This window comes from Lithobates pipiens, unplaced genomic scaffold (assembly GCF_037356315.1).
Source record: "Lithobates pipiens isolate NorthernLeopardFrog02 unplaced genomic scaffold, aLitPip1_a1.2 Scaffold_3, whole genome shotgun sequence".
NCBI classification, from domain to species: domain Eukaryota; kingdom Metazoa; phylum Chordata; class Amphibia; order Anura; family Ranidae; genus Lithobates; species Lithobates pipiens.
Window position 1 is genome coordinate 40,414,048 of NW_027507790.1, and position 20,856 is coordinate 40,434,903.

Here is a 20,856-nt window from a genome sequence, read left to right on the forward strand (position 1 = left end):
GTCTCTGATTGTCTCCTGCAGTATGTCCGCAGTCTCTGATTGTCTCCTGCAGTATGTCCGCAGTCTCTGAGTGTCTCCTGCAGTATGTCCGCAGTCTCTGATTGTCTCCTGCAGTATGTCCGCAGTCTCTGATTGTCTCCTGCAGTATGTCCGCAGTCTCTTATTGTCTCCTGCAGTATGTCCGCTGTCTTTGATTGTCTCCTGCAGTATGTCTGCAGTCTTTAATTGTCTCCTGCAGTATGTCGCCAGTCTCTGATTGTCTCCTGCAGTATGTCGCCAGTCTCTGATTGTCTCCTGCAGTATGTCGCCAGTCTCTGATTGTCTCCTGCAGTATGTCCGCAGTCTTTGATTGTCTCCTGCAGTATGTCCGCAGTCTTTGATTATCTCCTGCAGTATGTCCGCAGTCTCTTATTGTCTGCTGTAGTATTTCCACAGTCTCTGATTGTCTCCTGCACTATGTCGCCAGTCTCTGATTGTCTCCTGCAGTATGTCCCCAGTCTTTGGTAATCGCCTGCAGTATGTCCGCAGTCTCTGATTGTCTCTTGTAGTATGTCCCCAGTGTTTGGTAATCTCCTGCAGCATGTCCGCAGTCTCTGATTGTCTCCTGCAGTATGTCTGCAGTCTCTGAACCTCTCCTGTAATATGTCTGCACTCTCTGACACTCTCCTGTAGTATGTGTGTGTATTAATGTGCCCCTTTACTTGCTCAATTATTTAGGATTGCTCCACTGCTCAGTGAGAGGTAATGATGTGCATTAACCTGTAGCAACCAATCAGCGAACAGTAGTGATCTGCTTTAATCTCTAGTAGCCAATCAGTAAGTGGTAAAATGATGTGCATTAACCTCTAGCAACCAATCGGCAAGCAGAAATTATGTGTTGTAACCTCTAGCAACCAGCCAGCGAGCAGTAAGGATAGGCTGTAACCTCTGGCAAACAATTGCAATCACTGCGTGATCTGCTGCAGTAAACTGATTTTGAGTCTACCTGCTATTTTTTGTATGCCTCAGAATGGAGGGGGGGGGGGGGGGCCCAAGAAAATGTTTGCCCAGGGCCCAATCCAAATTAAAGACGGCCCTGCCTGTTTCCAAAATTACACAACACAGTGAAAAAACACATTACCAACATGCTACAGGAGGACATAAAGGCTATCAGTCACCATGGACATTTGGTGCAGTAGTGTGAGTCCCTTTTGTGTAATTAGCTTAACTGCACAGTGGATTGATGCCAAACCTCTGCACCAGGTCATGCTGCACGCAAAGAAATTGCAAGGCTCTCACACAGGCCAAGCTAGAAGAAGCATACTAGAAGAAATGCTTGACACTTGGGCGATTCCCAAAAGTTCTGTCCATGTGGTAGTCCGTGATAATGGCAGAAATATGAAAAAAGTTGTAGAAGATGCTGGTCTTCAGAGTCTTTCATGTGTGGCACATACACTGCAGCTGGCTGTCTCAGAGGGGCTTTTATCACAGCGCAGCATTACGGAGGCTGTGGGAGTTGGCCGCAAAATAGTTGGGCACTTTAAACATTCAAACCTGGCATATTCTCGGCTGCAAGATATTCAGATCCAGCTTGGTCAACCCATTAAAAGACTTCAACAAGATGTTCAGACTCGCTGGAACAGCACTTTTTACATGCTGCAGTCTCTGATAGAGCAAAAACGGGCCATTGGAGTATATGTGTCAGAACATGAGCTGCCTGCAACGATCACTGCAAATCAGTGGAATCTCATGGAGAAGATGATCAAAATCTTGGCTCCCTTTGAAGAGTTGACTCGGCATGTGAATTGTTCAGATTCTTTTGCCTTGGATGTAATTCCTGCAGTGACTGTGCTACAGAGATTATTATCTAAAGAAGTGGATAAGGACCGCGGTGTGAAAATGATGAAGAACACATTGCTTGGTGCTTTGCAGAAATGGGTCTCTGACATGGAGCAAAATCCACTTTACTGCATGGTTACCTTGCTCAATCCAAGGTTATTGCTGGCTGCTATTTTGACTTGTTTTTATTTGAATATTGCCATCACCTTTCCTTCTAGCAGTGCCCCCACAGCAAGCTTCCACAGTTGTTGCTTTGCTTGCATGACATTGTCTAATGTCTTGTATTTTTCTTCTTCTAAGTATAAAGATCGGTTCTTCTTGAATGCAGATGCTGGCAGGCAGGCCAAAGAGATGTTTGTGCAGGAAATGCAAGAAATATCTTCTGTACAGGTACTACAGGCACAGGCAGCTACACCTGAGGTGCTTGAGGAACCAGCTACCAAAAGGCCTCGCACTGAGCAACAGCCAGGTACCAGTATGACTGTGGACAGTGTTTTCCAAGAAATTGCTTATTCATCTACATTTGAGAACAGTGCTCCCACAGCTGCTATCATACAACTAGAAGCATATCTTGGAGAGGTCACTGTGCCTAGTTCAGAAAAACCTCTTGAGTATTGGGCAGTCAATAAACTGCGATTTCCCACTCTAGCCCAAATGGCACAAAAATATCTTTCAGTTCCTTGCAGCACTGTGGAAAGTGAGAGATTGTTCAGTGCAGCGTCACACATTCTGACTGACACCAGAAACCAACTTCTAACTGAACATGCAGAGATTATTCTGTTTCTTAAAAAAAACTTGCCACTTGTGTTTGAATTGGAAAAGTAATCTACCGCCTGTTACTGTCCAACTGTAAGGCATCATGCACAGTTGCACGCCTCAGCTCAAAGCAACTGCTCCACCTGCCATTTGAGCATTTTTTTTAGCGTTTCCTCTGCCTGTTAACTCCTCTCCATGTTGGCCTTTTTAAAAAAAAAAAATTACTTTTTTAACTCCATGCCACATACTTTTTTTTTAAGTGAAAAAGTGTTTCACCTATGGTGTGCACATTGCACACTATAGGTGATTCAACGTGCAATGCATGGGGGACCCATAGCCTAATATGGAGCGGCATAGAGTTAACACTACAGGCAAACGAAAGGCTCAAAAACAGGAAGCTCAAACGCCTGTAGGCGCAGCTACTTTGAGCCTAATTGTGCATGTGGCCTTACTGCTGCTAAGTCCTTGGCCTTGCCATCCTGGCATGCACCTAATTTTGGTCTGTGAAAAATGCTTTTCAGGAGTTTTTCATAAGAAGTTAAACTAGAAGCTAGCACTTTTTTTTAATTAAATTTTTTTTTACAAAATGTTAGTTCTGAGGGAACTGTTCAGTACCAGTTGCTCCACCTCAAGCCTAACATTCCTCTGCCTGTTAACTCCCCTCCATGTTGGCCTTTTAAAAACATTTTTTGCCTTTTTAACTCCATGCCACAAACTTTTTCCTTAAGTGAAAAAGTGAATCACCTATGGTGTGCACATTGCACACTATAGGTGATTCAACGGCAATGCATGGGGGACCCATAGCCTAATGTGGAGCGGCATAGAGTTAACACTACAGGCAAACGAAAGGCTCAAAAACAGGGAGCTCAAACGCAAGTAGGAGCAGCTACTTTGTGCTTTATTGTGCACGTGGCCTTACTGCTGCTAAGTCATTTGCTCCTTGGCCTTGCCATCCTGGAATAAACCTAATTTTGATCTGTGAAAAATGTTTTTTCACAAGTTTTATAAGAAGTTGAACTAGAAGCTAAAAATTAAAATAATGTTAGTTATGAGGTACTGTTCAGTTGCTCCTCTTCAGGCCTAACATTATTTAACTGTATTGCACTTGGATTGGCTGATGTGATGATGTGAACTTGGTGATGTTTGTTTTATACGTGGCGTCATCAACAATGATGATATTTCATATTCTGTGTGATATTTCAGCTTTTCATTCAAGGCATAATGCCTGTACAATGCAGCTAAAAGCATCTGCTCCTCGAGGAGTTTGAGCTTTTTTCCTGCCTGTTAATGTCTCCTCTCCATGTCAGCCCATTGCACACTAGTTTCAGGAGTTTAGTGGCAGGAAAGTTTACAGGCAGAAAAAAAAATCCAAAGATTTATATTTCCAATTTCTTTTTTTTTTTTTTCTGCCTACTGCCTGTAAGCTGCCCTGCCACTAAACTTCTGAAACCGCATAGTGTTCCTTGGCCAATGGCCATGAATGAACACATAGGCTAACATGGAGGGGAAGAGGTAACAGGTAGAGAAAAAAAAGCTCAAAGAGCACCTGGAGTAGCAGCTGCTTTGAGTTGTGCACGAGGTCTTACTGCAGCCTACATGCCAACCTAACAACCTAACACTCATCCTTCCTTTCCATCCTGGAATGTTCTGTCTGTGAAATGTGTTTCTCTTACACATGTGTAAGAAGTTGAACTGGAAACAAACACATGTTGTGTTTAGTTTTTTTTTTTGGTTTTTGAAATGTTATAATGTCTTGTGTTGTGAGTTGACTGAGGTACCATACTGTTCTTGCTTCTCCTCATGCCTAAATTGTCATTGATGACATTTGACTTTTATTTTATATATATAACATGTTCTGTGCAATTTGCGCTTCATGTGACCAGCAAATAAACATGTTTTCTTTCATATGTATTTTGACTGCGTTTCAATTCCTCATATTATGGCGAAAATGTGTAATTTTTCATTATTTAAAAAAAAAAAGGTCACATGACCAAAATCAGGTATCGGTAATTGGTATCGGCGAGTACATGATGTCAAGTATCGGTACTCGTACTCGGTGTCAAAAAAGTGGTATTGGTGCATCCCTAACTATATGGTTACGTTTATATTCCGCTATGTTGATTGGCCTAAGGAATAGGCGGAACCGTATAGCCATTATCCCGAAAGCATTCTCCACCACTCTTCTGGCTCTGGCCAGACGGTAGTTATAAGCCCTCTGGTCCGGGTTGAGGGTCCTCATGGCTTCAAAATGGTCGGCTGGTCAGAACGAACTAACAGAAAGCACTGAAAAACAGAAAGACCGCAGCTGAAAATCAAAAACGAGCGGACAAGAACGCACTGGGAATCAAATACGCAATATAAATACGAACCCACAAGCACAAACTGAAGAGCAGTAACGTTCGGAAAAGCACGAGGCTGAAAAGCGCGAATCGTCTCTCACCAAACTTCTACTAACACAAGATTAGCAGAAGGAGCCAAAAGGGTGGCGCACTGGCTATTGAACTTCCTCTTTCTAGTGCTGTCGTACGAGTTGTACGTCACCCCGTTCTTGACGTTCGGAATTTCCGACAACATTGTGTGGCCGTGTGTATACCAGACAAGTTTGAGCCAACATCTTTCGGAAAACATGCCACGGATTTTGTTGTTGGAATGTACGATCGTGTGTACTCAGCATTACAGTTGACAGGTGCTATGTGCACTGCGTCCCCTGTGGGATCCAGCAATGAAATATTACCTTCTGCATCTATATGCAAAAAAAAGTCCCACATTTTACTTTTTTCTAAACACATTATAAGTCCCAAAAATTCACTTTTCCTGATTAAGAAGACACAATTATTTTTCAAAACTTCTCAAGATTTTCTTAAGTATCTGCAAATTTCACAATTAAATCATCCTACGTCTTTTAAGTATTTTCTTATCAATAAATTCCCTCAATAAATGTTCTTACATTCCAAAGTGCAAGCTCACGTTAATTGCTTTGATGATAATTTGGAGTGCACAGCTACAGCTCAGCATATTCCACTTAAGTATTTCAACCCTCTGTGAGCAAACTTGGACTCAGGATTGACCTTTACAAAAACAAAAGTGCTCTTTGCTTCTCAACCATCCATGTCCATGTCCATGACTAGCATGTCAGTGATCAATTATTGGCATCAACGTGGAACAGGAAACATTTTGATTTCTGTTTCTTATTAGATCTATTCCCAGAGTTTACAAGCATAACGTACAAGGAACTTTTATTGTGTAATAGATATTGTGCAACTGATATTCTATCAATATTGCCACAATATTTACTGGAGACAAAAGCAGAATAAATTGCAGAGTTCCAAGCCAGTCACACCTTTCCTCATATTACCGCACATCCTGAACTGGTACAATTAATACCAGCTTAAAGTGGAGCTCTTGACAAAAAAATAATAGTTTCAACACCTTAATTTTCACATCAAGCCTGAAGTTGGGCTTTAAAATCAACAAAATGATTTAGGTAGGCAGATTAGGCATAAACTTATTGTCAAACTTGACTTTTATGGTTATAATAGCAATGACCATTTGTCTGCAAGTTACCCCCAACCGTAGCAGCTTTACACTGGCTGAACTTTGATAGAAGGATCTATCGACTGGGTTGTACTTTCTTTGACAGTCAATATTGTTTTCCCAAGTTAAGCTTTTGCAAGTGATATCTTCTAAATGCTTCCCTTGCTCTCTGCATTATCTGATAAAATGCATTTTCAACTAATCTGGACATGCATGTTTATAGAGTTTTTGTACATCCATACACCATCCAATGTCTGTAGGTAGCTTTAAACTGTCAGTACTTTGCAGTACTCTTCCTCTCCCAATCTGAGTAATGCTGTCCAGAGGTTTACAGGATGCTAATACAATAGACAGGTATTTATACTAGCTGTATTTAAAAATGGGATTTTTATATACAGCTTACCTGTAAAATCCTTTTCTTGAGAGTACATCACGGGACACAGGAGCTTCATTACATAGTGGGTTATATAGGCACCTCTGGTGATTGGACACTGGTTGACCCCAATTAAGGAGAATTCCTCCCCTATATAACCCCTCCCATCTGGGAGGCACCTCAGTTTTGTAGCAAAGCAATAAGAAACCACGTAAAAACCCAAGAGGGGCGGGAGCCCTGTGTCCCGTGATGTACTCTCAAGAAAAGGATTTTACAGGTAAGCTGTATATAAAAATCCCATTTTCTTGATCATACATCACGGGACACAGGAGCTTCATTACATAGTGGGATGTCCCATAGCAATGCTCAGATTGAGGGGAGGGAGACACAGATCATAAATATAGACCGCCAGGGACCGGAGGACCTAAACTGCAGCCTGCAGTACACTGCGCCCGAAGGCGATATCCTCTTGCCCTCTGACATCCACCTGATAGAATCTGGTGAATGTGTGGACTGATGACCAAGTCGTAGCCTTACAGATCTGAGCCAGGGAGGCCTGGTGATGCACTGCCCAAGAAGCACTAACAGCCCTAGTAGAGTGCGCTTTCACCCGAAAAGGAGGAATCTTCCCCTTTAACCATAGGCCTGAGAAATAACTTGTCTGATCCACCTTGAGAGAGTGGATTTTGACGCCGCCTGGCCCTTTCTAGGGCCTTCCGGCAGAATAAATAAACAATCAGTTTTCCTTATCTGAGAAGTTGCTTGAAGATAAATACTGATTGCTCTAACCACATCCAAAGTGTGTAAAGATTCTTCTTCTGTGGACTGAGGGTCCGGAAAAAAGGATGGTAGGATTACATCCTGATTCAAATGGAAACCCGAAACCACCTTAGGTAGAAAGGACCTGTTGGGACGCATGACCACCCGGTCCTTATGAATAATTAAATACGGCTCCTTACTGGAAAGAGCTGCCAACTCTGATACTCTTCTAGCCGTAGATATGGCTACTAAGAAGACCAGCTTTTTAGTCAGGAGAACTAAAGAAGCCAGATGCAAAGGTTCAAATGGTTGCCCCTGTAAGGCCGAGAGAACAAAATTCAGATCCCATGGGCATACCGGAGGTTTAACTGGCGGTTTTGTCCGCATAGCCCCCTGGATAAAAGCCCGTACTAGGGAATGTGATGCAAGCGACTTTTGAAAAAATACTGACAGGGCCGAAATCTGCACTTTGATAGTGCTTATGGCCAAATTCATTTCTAGGCCTGACTGGAGAAAGGCCAAGATTCTGTTAATGACATACTTTCTAGGATGCCATTTCCTGAGTTCACACCAGGAAACATATGTCCTCCAGATCTTGTAATAAATAAGCCTGGAGGCCGGCTTTCTGGCATTGACCAGAGTAGAAAGGACTGGCCCCGAAAGGCCACGGTCTCTCAGAATGTGGGTCTCAGCAGCCAAACCGTCAAATTCAGACTGCGTAAGCAGGATGGTAGATTGTACCCTGTGAGAGCAGATCTGGCCGGAGAGGGAGGGTCCATGGCCTGCCTACTGCCAACTTCATGATTTCTGCGTACCATGGTCACCTGGGCCAAGCCAAGGCCACCAAAAAGACCGACTTCGTCTCCCTCTTGACTCTTCCCAGGAACCGCGACAGAAGCGGGCTCGGGGGGGGAAGGCATAGATCAGGTTGTACTGATCCCAGGGAACTGTCAGAGCATCTGACCCCTGAGCAAGTGCATCTCTTGTCCTTGATACAAACTTGTCCAGCTTCCTGTTGAACCTGGATGCCAACAGATCTACGTCTGGAGTACCCCACTTGTGACATATGTTCTGAAACACGTCGGGGTGCAGAGCCCATTCTCCTGGGCACAACTGCTGGCGGCTGAGAAAATCCACCTGCCAATTCTCCACTCCTGGGATGAAGACTGCAGAAAGACACGGAACATGCTTTTCTGCCCAGACAAGTATGCGATTCACCTCTTTTTGGGCCACCAGACTTCTGGTACCGCCCTGGTGATTGATATAAGCCACTGCTGTGGCATTGTCAGACTGAACCCGAACCGGGAAACCTCGCAGTCTGTAAGGCCACTCTATGAGCGCCATGTAAACTGTCCGGATCTCCAAGATATTTATGGGCAGTAGACTCTCGGTCGCAGACCATTTCCCCTGCGAGCATGTTTCCTCCAATACAGCTCCCCAGCCTGTCAGGCTGGCATCTGTTGTGATAATCTTCCATGGGAGAGGAAGAAAAGTTTTGCCCTTCAGCAAATTCTTGGTTTGTAACCACCAGACAAGACTCTTGCGTGTCCCTGGGGATAGACGCATAGGAAGATCCAGAGATTGGGGCTTCCTGTTCCAAGCCGCAAGGATGCATCCTTGCAGAGGCCTTGAGTGGAACTGGGTGAATGGGACAGCCTCGAAAGAGGCGGCCATCTTCCCTAACAGTCTCATGCACAACCGAATGGAGGAAGATCTTCTGCCCAGAATCAGGCCCACCAGATCCCCAATGGCCAAGGCTTTAGCCTTGGAAGAAACACCCTGCCCTGAGCGGTGTCGATGATCATACCTAGGTATTCCAACCTGGTAGTCGGTTGTAGGGACGACTTTTCTAGGTTTATGATCCAACCTAGGCGTTCTAGGTGTTCTAGCGTTTTGGTGACGCTGTGACTTAGGAACGCTGCTGTTTTCTCCATGAGAAGCAAGTCGTCTAGATAAGCCATGACGGCTCTGCCCTGAGCTCTTAGGTTTGCTAAGAGAGGGTCCAGAATCTTCGTGAAGACTCGAAGGGCTGTAGCAAGCCCGAACGACAAGGCCACAAATTGAAAATGGCGCCGCTCTACCGCGAACCTTAGAAATTTTTGGTGTGCGGGAAAAATTGGCACATGGAGATATGCATCCTTGATATCTATTGATGCCATGAATTCTCCCCCTTGCAGGGAGGAGACCACAGTGCGGATTGACTGCATTCGGAAGGACCGGATGTGTAAAAACCGGTTCAGATCCTTCAGATCCAGGATAGGTCTGACACTTCCATTTGGTTTTGGAACGGTGAAGAGATTTGAGTAAAACCCCGAACCCTGATCTTTCGGGTTCACTTCTACTATCACACCCTGGGATAGTAACTGATCTAAGGCCAGAAATAGCGGTTTTTGCTTTACTGGACCCCTGGGGATCCTTGACCTTAGGAAACGAGAAGGTGGAATCTCCTGAAACTCTAGCTTGTAGCCCAGAGATATCGAAGGGATTACCCACTTGTCCTGGATCTCTTTCCGCCAGGCTCCTGCAAACTGCAGGAGCCTTCCCCCCACTCTGCCGAGCGGGGGCGCCCCTTCACAAGGAAGATCTTGGGCTTTGCTTGGCAGGCTTTCGCCCCCAAGTCTTTTCCTGCCCCTGGGCTCTGCCTTGAGCCTTTCTAGTAGAGGAGGGCTGAGAAGGCCGTCGCCACTGCTTAGAGCTTGATGCTTCGGGAGAGAGAGCACGCCTGAATGATGGACGTTGGCTCTTTTTGATTGGAAGGAGAGTAGATTTTACCCCCTGAAATATTTTGGACGAATTTATCCAATTTTTCTCCAAACAAACTTTCCCTTTAAACGGGAACCCAATCAAATGCTTCTTGCATGACAGCTCAGCTGCCCAATTCTTTAGCCATAGGGCCCTTCGCATGTGTACCAACATGAGGGACAAACGTGATGCTTGTTGGACAGAATCCAAAATCGCATCAATCATAAAGCACAGAATATGAGGCAGTTCTGCATAATTTTCTACTTCCTCACTGGGAAGGATCCCAAGCATCTGCTTAACCTGTTCCTTGAGGAACTGACACAACCCCACAGCTGCGACTGTAGGTTGCACCACAGCGCCAGTCATGGAAAAGGAGGCTTTTTAATAAGGTTTCCAGCTTCTTATCAGTTGGATCCTTTAAATACCTGCGCAATATCCAAAGGACAAGTCAGGTTTCATTCACGCAAGAAACAGCCGCATCAACAGATGGGACCCCCCACTTCTTGGTGAAACTTTCCTCCAGAGGATAATGCAAAGAAAACCTTTTTAGGAGGAGCAAACAGTTTATTGGGATGTCCCCAATCCTTATACAACAATTCATCCATTAAGGGATGGATTGGAAAGGAATAGGCAGTCTGTGGGGCTTTCCTGACTCCCAGGGAAGAAACAGAGGATGTAGCGACTTCAGCAGCAGGCATTCTGAATGTGGTACGCACCAATTCAGTATAATACTGCACCTGTTTTCTGAGTGCCTGGGAGGAGGGGACTATCTCCTCTTCCTCTGATTCATCCGACTGCTCATGATCCCCATCCTAAGATAGGGATCTCTCCTCATTTTCAGAAAAATCATCTTAGAGAGGAATTTCAGCAGAGGGAGGGGATCTACCCCTTTTCTTGCTATATTTCAGGGAAGCAGAAATAAAATTCATTATTTTCTCTTCAAAACCCTCCAATGTAGCCCTAAGGGAGTATCTCAGTGACATAAACTGGGGCTGACACATTAGGAGAGGCTGCAAACCTGACAGGTGCACTGACTCGTCTTGAGAGGCTGGCTCCAGTCTTGTAGGGGGGGATGGTAACTTACAGGCACTCTTTTAGAACCCCTGGACCTAGGCGGTGATTTACCAGTGCCTTTGCTACCTCCCCCTGAAACCCTCATACGAGGAGACATAGTCCTAAGCTATAAAGCAGAGGTACTAGTACAAGTGCAATCACTGTTGTGCTTAAAGTCTCACAATAATATATATGCTTAAACTGCACAACCTGATGCTGAGTAGGTGTCTAGGTTTGCCTGGATCCAATTCCACGGATGCTTACTGCCCACAGCTCCTGTGTCTCCACTTACAGCCCCCTGACGCTCTGGACTTTTTACAAACTGCCGCCTGGCGCCTGTGCATTACAGCGCTGTGCACACTAACGTGCATGGCTCACAACCACACTCCACCCTCCTCCATTAGGCCGGGAACGCGCCCGGTGCACGTGCACACGCCCGCGCGCGTGCACGAGGACTGCGGGATCCAGGGGGGGAAGGAGAACCCCAAACGGGGCTGCGTGGGACCCCCAAACTACGTGGGACCTCTGTTTACCTTGATGTGGCAGGGACTGTAATGGAGACGTGAGTCAGCTGGAGAACCAGGCTTCACTGAGCGTGTGTATTGAAAGGCATGTAAGTATGCATCAGGCTGCTCTTACTCCCTCTAGTGGTGGAAACCAGGTAAGACATACAACTACTCACAATGAAGAAATCCATTCATATATTTAAATATACAGGATGACTTCCTTTACCTGTCCTCGCCGCAGGAATTGCTGAACCAATCAAATTCCAGCCTTCACCCATCACGGCGGGTATTGTTAGCCAACCTTCAGGTTTATTTGGGGCTCCTTCTCGGAAGAACCTCCCACCTGGGCCATGTAGAAAGCTCTGCCAGAAACTTTCGTGCGCTCTGTATAAACAGTACACCAAGTCTGGTTCTCCCAGAGCCCAGTCTTCCAATGGAGAGGACTTACAGGCAAAACCTCGCTTCTTCGGATGACAAGGCCCGGGTACCATACCATCTTGGGAGTCAAATATCGGCCCGAGGTATGGATCCGGTTTGTTGTAGCCCTTCGGCCCTCGCAGGGACCTGCATAGAGCTAAAGTTTTTACGTGACCATCACCATAGACACTGGCGAAAAAACTGAGGTGCCTCCCAGATGGGAGGGGTTATATAGGGGAGGAATTCTCCTTAATTGGGGTCAACCAGTGTCCAATCACCAGAGGTGCCTATATAACCCACTATGTAATGAAGCTCCTGTGTCCCGTGATGTATGATCAAGAAACAACATTTAGCTATTGTTTAACCACTTGCTTACTGGGCACTTAAACCCCCCTCAGTCCCAGACCAATTTTCAGCTTTCAGCGCTGATGCACTTTGAGTGACAATTACGCGGTCATACAACACTGTACCCAAATGAATTTTTTATCATTTTTTTCCCACAAATAGAGCTTTCTTTTGGTGGTATTTAGTTACAGCTCGGAGTTTTATTTTTTGCTAAACAAACAAAAAAAGATGCAAAAAAAAAAAAAAAAAAAATCATGTTTTAATAGTTTGTTATAAAATTTTGCAAACGGGTCATTTTTCTCCTTCATTGAAGTGCGCTGATTAGGCGGCACTGATAGGCTGCATTGGTGGGCACTGATGGGCTGCATTGGTGGGCACTGATGGGCTGCATTGGTGGGCACTGATAGGCTGCACTGGTGGGCACTGATAGGCATAGTTAAGGCGGCACTAATAGGCACAGATAAGGCGGCACCGATGGGCACAGATAAGGCGGCACTGATGGGCAAAGATGGGCACAGATAAGATGGCACGGATGGGTGGCACGGATAAGTGGCACGGATGGGTGGCACGGATGGGCACTGATAGGTACCACAGATAGATGGGACTGATGGGCACTGATAGGTGGCACTGATAGGTGGCTCTGATAGGTGGCACTGCTGGGCACTGATGGGCGGCACTGCTGGGCACTGATGGGCGGCACTGCTGGGCACTGATGGGCGGCACTGGGGTGCAGCACCTGAGGCAGATTTTGGGTGGCACTGTGGGTGGCACTGCTGGGTGGCACTGTGGGTGGCACTGTGGGCACTGCTGGGTGGCACTGTGGGCACTGCTGGGTGGCACTGTGGGCACTATGGGCACTGCTGGGTGGCACTGACAGGGGGGCACTTACTTTATTTCAGGATGGCACTGCGGGTGGCAGGTGGGCACTGGCAGGGGGCAGGTGTCCTTTTAAATTGCTGGCCGTGATCGGGACTGATGTCCCGAACACGGCCGCCGGCGATCGGCTTTTTTTTTTTCTCCTCGCGCTGTCAGCGCGAGGAGGAATACTAGCCGATTACCGGCTCCGTTTTATCACATGATCAGCTGTCATTGGCTGACAGCTGATCACGTGATAAGGGGTCGGGATCGACCCCTTACACGGATCGGTGATCAGGCGAGTCTCACGGACTCGCCGATCACAGAGCGCGCCGCGCGCGCCCCTCAGGGGGCGCGCAGGCCGCTCGTAACCGGGACTACGTCAATAGACGTAGTCCCGAAAATGTGGGTCCGCGCTATTGCCGTCATTTTGCAATAGCGCGGATCCCAAGTGGTTAAGGAACACATAACCGGATTAAATGATAATCTAAAAAATGAAAATGATAATAGAGATAGAATTTGATATTTATTAAATAAAAACAAACACTAGGAAACTGGCAATGAAGTAAAATTGTGAAAATTAAATCAAAAACTACTTTCATGTAAAATTATAATAATAACCATTCATGTACTCACTGAAAATACGCAATTGTTAAGCCTATTGAAAATAAAATAAAGTTGCGCTCAATAGGAATAGACCATTAAAGTCCGAAAGTGTTCCTAAAGTCCAATACAGCAACACAGGCTGAAAAGTAACAAAATTGGACTTCTTCCGGGGGGCATGATACTGGTTTCATCGCAATTGGCGTGCATGATGCTTCGATTGCGAGGTAATTTTACACTATTGGAGCCCCTTGTTTATTTTTGGGTATCGCTGGGTGTCCTGAAGTTTATACTCGGTGCTGGAGGAATAGCTTATGAGATACACGCCATCCGCACTACATCTCCTATGGATTTAATCGGGATGTCCAAAACGTCTATTTGACCTTAGAGGGTACATTACTTGGGGTAAGACCACATCTTGAGCTTAATGTTGGTGATGTTACAAGGTCGAGGATTTTCTTGGATTTAGTTCAACACAAGCATTTCAATTCATGTCTTTTTACTTATATTTATTTTGTTGCTATTCAGCCAGTGTTGCTGTATTGGACTTTATGAACATGTTTGGACTTTAATGGTCTATTCCGAATGAGCGCAACTTTATTTATTTTTCACTTATTTGGTTGTGTAATATCAATTTTTGCTGCTGCCATTTATTATTTCTTACACACGCTCAGTATTGTTTTGCTTTTTCCTAGTTAGGTCTATTGAATCAGTGCCCAGAATAACAGGGACGATGTCACACCTGTGTGATTATGTTCATTTGTGCACACATTTAGGTGAATACTGTCTGTGTGACTAATTACCCATCCTTTGGAAGACTTACACAAGTCACATAGCTAAGTTGGCATCACCTGGCACACACCCACTTTCCTTTTTGTTTTTTTGATGACAAACATTCCTTTTCAACTTAACCTAAGTCGCATAGGCTTATCATGCAAGGTTGGAGTACAGAGGTTTGTTGTGACACTGATTAGCTTGCTGAGTTTTGGAAAGTATAGCAGATTAGGTTATACATTGATGGCAAGGTAAGGGGCGGTGAGCTTCTGTGGGCTGGGTTTATTATTAACCCCACATCCAAGTCATACACCTGAGAGAGAAAAAAAGAAGGGCCGATTGACACATGAGAGCAGTGTTCCCTGGACTGAAGCAGAGAAGATGGATGTCACACCAACTAGTACCTCTGCTCCCTCTAAAAACACCATTCCAATTAATAACCCAGCAGACATCGCTGTGATTGTGATTTATTTTGTAGTGGTACTGGCTGTAGGACTATGGGTAAGTGCTGTATCAGCTTGAGGATTAATATTGATAATATGTAAAGGTATTGATATTATGCATGAAATAGATATACATTATATCCACTGCAATTAAGCATTTACATACTCATGCCTTAACCATATCAGGCCATTTATGACTGGTTGAGGAACTTTAAGCATCTACTGATGCTGTCATTCTTTGAATGTTTTTTGCAGTTCCAGAATATCCATGGACTCAATACTGTGTACTCAACTTGCTTTGTAAACAGTTCCTGCAGAACTGACGTTTATTTAAATGATAAAGAAAAGCACAGTAGCCTAAAACAACCAGCAAATATATTTTACTACCCTTGCTAGTCTTAGCAAGCATAGTCTTGGCTGATGAAATGTAAAGTGCATATACTTTGGGCTTTTAGTAATACAGATGCACTACCTTTTGCGCTTAATGAATAAGCTATTTTGCGTTTTCAATTATATCCTTTATTTACAGCTACATAACTGTTACTTTAGCCCTCATGGGCTCTTTTACCTTAAATAAATGTTTTGTGAAATAACGATTATCAGATTTTATTAAATCTGGCTGTATTTCATTGGTTTTAACCAAAATGTATTGATTTGTATTATGCATCTTGTCAAGTTACCTCTTTAATGTGAAAGGAACAGTATATGCATGATTAAATAAATTATCCTCTAATATAAAATATCTTTTGCATTCACCATGGAAGATATCTTGACTGTTCACATCCTATTAGACATGTGCGATTAGTCCGTACGAATCTGAAATACGAATTTTTATGTATACGAATTCCGTACAAAATACGAAATTTAGTTTACAAATTTCGGATCCAAATTCATAACGAAAATTCGTAATTAACGAACCTAAAAGTTAAAAACAGGAAGTCAGCACAGCACATGGATGGTGGGAACCCCTCATAATGATAAATTCATTATAATGAAAATGTGTAATTGTTACAAAAAGGTTATGAACCTAAAAGTTAAAACTCCAGGAAGTCAGCACAGGGATGGTGGGAACCCTATGGGAATTTCTATGCTTACGAATTTCATACGAAATTACGAATAATAACGAATAAAGAGTTCGGATCCAAATTAACAGAAACTTGAATGGTGTTTTGTTAACCAATCAGAGGAAGTCAGCACAGCACAGGGATGGTGGGAACCCCTCATATTGGGCACAGCGGGTGTACACTCAGACCCGGGGACTCAGCACAGGGGTGGTGGGAACCCCTCATAATGGACACACAGCAGGTGTACAGACCTGGGAACTCAGCACAGGGATGGTGAGAACCCTATGGGAATGTCTATGCTTAGGAATTTCATACAAAATACGAAATTTTGTTACCAAATTTTTGATCCAAATTAACAGAAACATGACTGGTGTTTTGTTCACGAATCAGAGGAAGTTAGCACAGCACAGGGATGGTGGAAACCCCTCATAATGGACACACAGCAGGTGTATTTGTTTGAAATACCCTATCTATTCTGGTAAACAATACTGGAAGGGCAGTTTATGTAATAATTCGAGTCAGTGATTTGGGATGCAGTGATGGGTGAAGAAGGCACATTCAGGTTGTAAATGTCCAGCAAATTAAAATGAAAAAAGATGGAGCACTAGAAACGCAGCTAGTGCGATATGGAAATAGTTCCAAGGTCCAGGTGTGCCAGTAGGCAAAGTTAATTTACTGCCACACCAGGGTTTAGGGGTTCTGGCCTCTATCAGTGTGGACAGCCAGCTGTAGAGAGCAGACGTGACTCTGTGGATATGCATGAGAGAGAGGAGCGGCACCATACTGAGTGCAGAATGTCAGTTAAAATTCAATGTTTAATTAAAGTAGGATCAACTCACATTTTGGTTAAATATAATGCGCATGGCATAAGTAGCTTGGGCTCTTGTAGTCTAGCTGGGCAGCAGTGGTGGGCAGCAGTTCCCAGCGGCTCCAGTGGTTCCTGAAGCCCTGAGGCTGAAGACGGTCACACAACAAGCATGTCAGCAGTGATGGACAGAAGGCGTGGTCGAGCTTGTGTTCGGAGCATGGGGGCTCCTTTATGGTGAAGGAGCATGCATGCTCCGAACACAAGCTCGACCACGCCTCCTGTCCATCACCGCTGACATGCTTGTTGCGTGACTGTCTTTAGCCTCAGGGCTTCGGGAAGCACTGGAGCTGCCGGGAACTGCTGACCACCACCGCTATCCAGCTGCACTACGGGTGCCCAAGCTACTTATGCCATGCACATTATATCTCACCAAAATATGAGTTGATTTTACTTTTATCAAACAATGAATTTTAACTGACATACTGCACTCAGAGTGGCGCCACTCCTCTCTCTCTAAATGTCCAGCAAATGTGTGTGAAGACAGACAAAGTAGGACCAAATGCAAAATATCCTTCATATAAACAATAACAAATCACTGTGTGAAGTCAGAAGGCAGCTAGCTGTAACTTTCACCATAATATTAAGACCAGGGTTCCCCTTTAAAAGACAGGGAATCCATATATGCAGTACATGATCCAGTACACAATGAATGGCATATGTGCTTTATAACCATAGCAAATGTACTGAAGAGGTTTGTGCATCAATTAATTGATAAATATGCCCCCATGAAAAGTTTATCTAATTTCCAGGAAAAACAGACAGATGTGATAATATATTTGGACAAATGAGAAGCTAGGTGATTAACATACAAAAATCTGATTGTATATTACAGGCTATGATAAGGACAAGTCGTGGCACTGTAGGGGGTTTCTTCCTGGCTGGACGCAGCATGGTGTGGTGGCCAGTAAGTATTCTAATGTGTGAACAAATATAGTTGGCCCTTGCAAACATATATAGTCTTAATCATGTGCTGGCAAGGCAAATACTGTATGCCTATAAGTTAAGTTTCTAATTAGGAAAGTATGATGATGTGTAGTATCACGGGTGTAACTGAATCTAAATGTATCAATGCATATGTTATAGGGCAGTGTTTTTCAAACTTTTTTCAGTCAAGACACAAAAATGATGGACATTTTCTGGGCACCCTTTAAAAATTATGGACAGTCTCAGGGCACCCTTTAAAAATTATTGACAGTCTCGGGGGACCATTTAAAAATTATGGACAGTCTCGAGGCACCCCATTCTAAAATGTAAAAACGATTTTACATAATAAAAAACAATTTTACATAATGCAGCAACATCCACAAGTCCAAGTAGGACACCCGAAGTTAGAGGTGATTTATTCTTCTAAAGCAAACTGGTACTGACAAGTATTCCAATCTTTCGCTATCATCAGCTAATGTGACCCCACCGCTGATGGAGAGGGTCAAACAAGGATGCTATGCAGGCGACTTACATCCTTCTTATCAACTGATGGCCATTAGGACACCACTGTAATGGTGCAACAGTGTTACTGCACAACCCCACCGACATGGAAGCGGCGGCCGGCGGTGCGGCTGGGGCCCCAGGCCAGCCCGGGGCCCCCAAGAAATTGCTTGTTCTGCCTGTCCTGTCACGACGGGCCTGCTAAAGATCCTGAATCCCAATTCCATAATATTGCCTACGCTCAATAACACATTATATCACCTTGACTACAAGATGTTATAATGTGAAAGCACAGAATCCTTGTATATTAATCATTTTAGATAAATGAATGGACTTAACACATTATAAACGGGTTAAACAATTTCTACTTGAAACATCTTACGGCATTTCACTTATACTGTAGCTTGGAATTTCAGCTCACACGTAAGCTATCAGGAATTATTGGTATTTTGTGCTCATATCTGCTTTAAAGGATACATGAAGTGAGAAGGCAAATAAATGATATGGCATTTAAAAACCAACTCCACCCAAAATGATATATTTTTTTTTAATAGGAACTATTTAGGGGAATCATCCCATTTGTAATAATGCATGATTCCAATTACAAGATTCATTAGTGCATTCTACATACAGTAAATTAAAATCCATGTGAGAAGGTATACACCCATCATTTGATGAAGTGTTGATCAATTAGGAAAAGTGGTGTACACAGTCTTATATTTACAATTGCTTTGGAGAAGAAAAGCTTGCCTCCTGAAATCATGCTGCAAAAAAATACCCTTGTTCTCTGGGTAGAAGCCGTGGCCTCTTTGCAGAGGTCCAACACATCCTCTGTTGAGTCGGTGCTTTAGCTTAGAGATCTGCAAAGCTTAAAGCAGAACTCTGGAATTTTTTTCCATGTCCTTGTTGCTAATCTCCTACCTTCACTGACTATGCCATCCATGTTCTTCTGAGCTCTGCAGTTCCTCTGCAATAGCCTGCTGATTTTGAAGAAAAACCGTTAGTGCCCTGTGATATCTGGTTTTTAAGACCGCTTGCTGCTATTCCTCCTGTACTCCCACCCAGCTGTCTTGTCTTTGCCTTGTAGTTCTCCACCGTGAGCAGGGATTTATACTTCTGTCCCCACATGTTGTAATGGGAAGAGTGGTCTCACCACCCCCAACCTGCCTCCCCCCGCTGCCGCTTCCCGCCCAGCTGTCATCACTACATAGCGGGGATCGTTACTAAATATCAGCCGGCTGACAGAGCGGATATCTCGGGCTGTGACAGATCTTGTATCTTGTATATGGAACACCGATTTCCCTACACCCCGCCTCCTGGGCCGGCATTTGATCGGTGTGCTGTCAATCAAAATGCCAGCCCAGGAGGCGGGACGTTACAGTGATCGATGTTTAATATACAAGATACAAGATCTATCAGAGCCTGAGATCTCCGCTCTGTCACCTGGCCAATGTCTCATAATGATCCCCGCTCTGCACATATGGGCATAGATGAGCCCGCACATATGGGCACGAGACCGAACTTATGGGAATAGATGAGGCTGCACCTATGGGCACAGATGGGACCGCACTTATGGGCTCTGATGAGAACACACCTATGGGCTCTGATGAGACCGCCTTATGGCAATAGATGAGACCACACCTATGGACGCTGATGGGAACAGATGAGACCACACTTATGGGCACAGATGGGACCACACTTATGGGCACTGATGGGCTCTGATATTTGAAGTCTATTGAGATTTCTATACATTAGAGGATTCCACCAATATTGTGCTATTAATTAGTAAGCTAGCGCTGCACCTTTTTGTTTTTTTCTCATGCTCACATTTACTTGTGCCACTGGCTCATGTAAAGCAGCATGTCCTGGCTCTTTCTGTGTTGTGGCTAGGAATGTGCTCATACACCATACAAGCACTAATTGCTGTTAGAAAGATCTCAAAGCTGCAGCAGGAGGAGGAATATTACAGCAGAGTACAGTATGTATGATGTATAATTATAGGATGTGTCTTCAGTTCAGTAGTAATTACATAAGGCAAGTAAGGGAAATATATTTATCTCCTGTTGTAGCTGAAGGGGTAGAGCAGAGACAATCAGACATTCTTTGCATTTATAAAACTGTAACCTACCTATCCTGTGTGTTACTGAGTAGTGTGGCTGGCTTCAGAATGAGGGGTGAGATTTATACTGAAGTAGGCTTTTTCAAATTTAACATGTACGGGCCTAGTGTACCCTCCTTCATTCACTCCAACCCCAAGGAAACATAGGAAATGTAGTTAGAGAGAGAGAGAGAGGGGAAGATATAATGTAATCACTGTTCTAACAGCTCCTCCTTGGTAGAATACATTGTGCATTTTTTGAACTACAGAGAGCACTTTCTGAAAATTGAATTAGTCTTTTCTCTTCAATGGTAAGGAATTTCACAAATGTATTACAAGTTTAGTGTTTTGCATAGGGGGGTGTACTAATAGGGGATTTTTTGCCGATCCCGGATTTCTGCTTTAAGTTTCCTGCTTATTGGA

At 44.2% G+C, this 20,856-nt stretch overlaps 1 protein-coding gene and 1 long non-coding RNA gene across 2 annotated transcripts in view; one reads left to right on the plus strand and one right to left on the minus strand.

Moving 5' to 3' along the window:
• The window catches only part of LOC143940305 (uncharacterized), a 51,600-nt gene that overhangs the window by 12,975 nt on the left and 17,769 nt on the right, over positions 1-20,856 (minus strand). The gene's annotated exons all lie outside the window — the stretch shown is intronic.
• Positions 14,853-20,856, plus strand: part of SLC5A1 (solute carrier family 5 member 1) — a 94,603-nt gene continuing 88,599 nt past the window's right edge. Inside the window, exons 1-2 of the mRNA XM_077461526.1 lie at positions 14,853-15,036; positions 17,743-17,814. Of these exons, the coding sequence (XP_077317652.1) occupies positions 14,917-15,036; positions 17,743-17,814 (192 nt within the window). The 5' untranslated portion in view covers positions 14,853-14,916. The remainder of the gene's footprint in view (positions 15,037-17,742; positions 17,815-20,856) is intronic.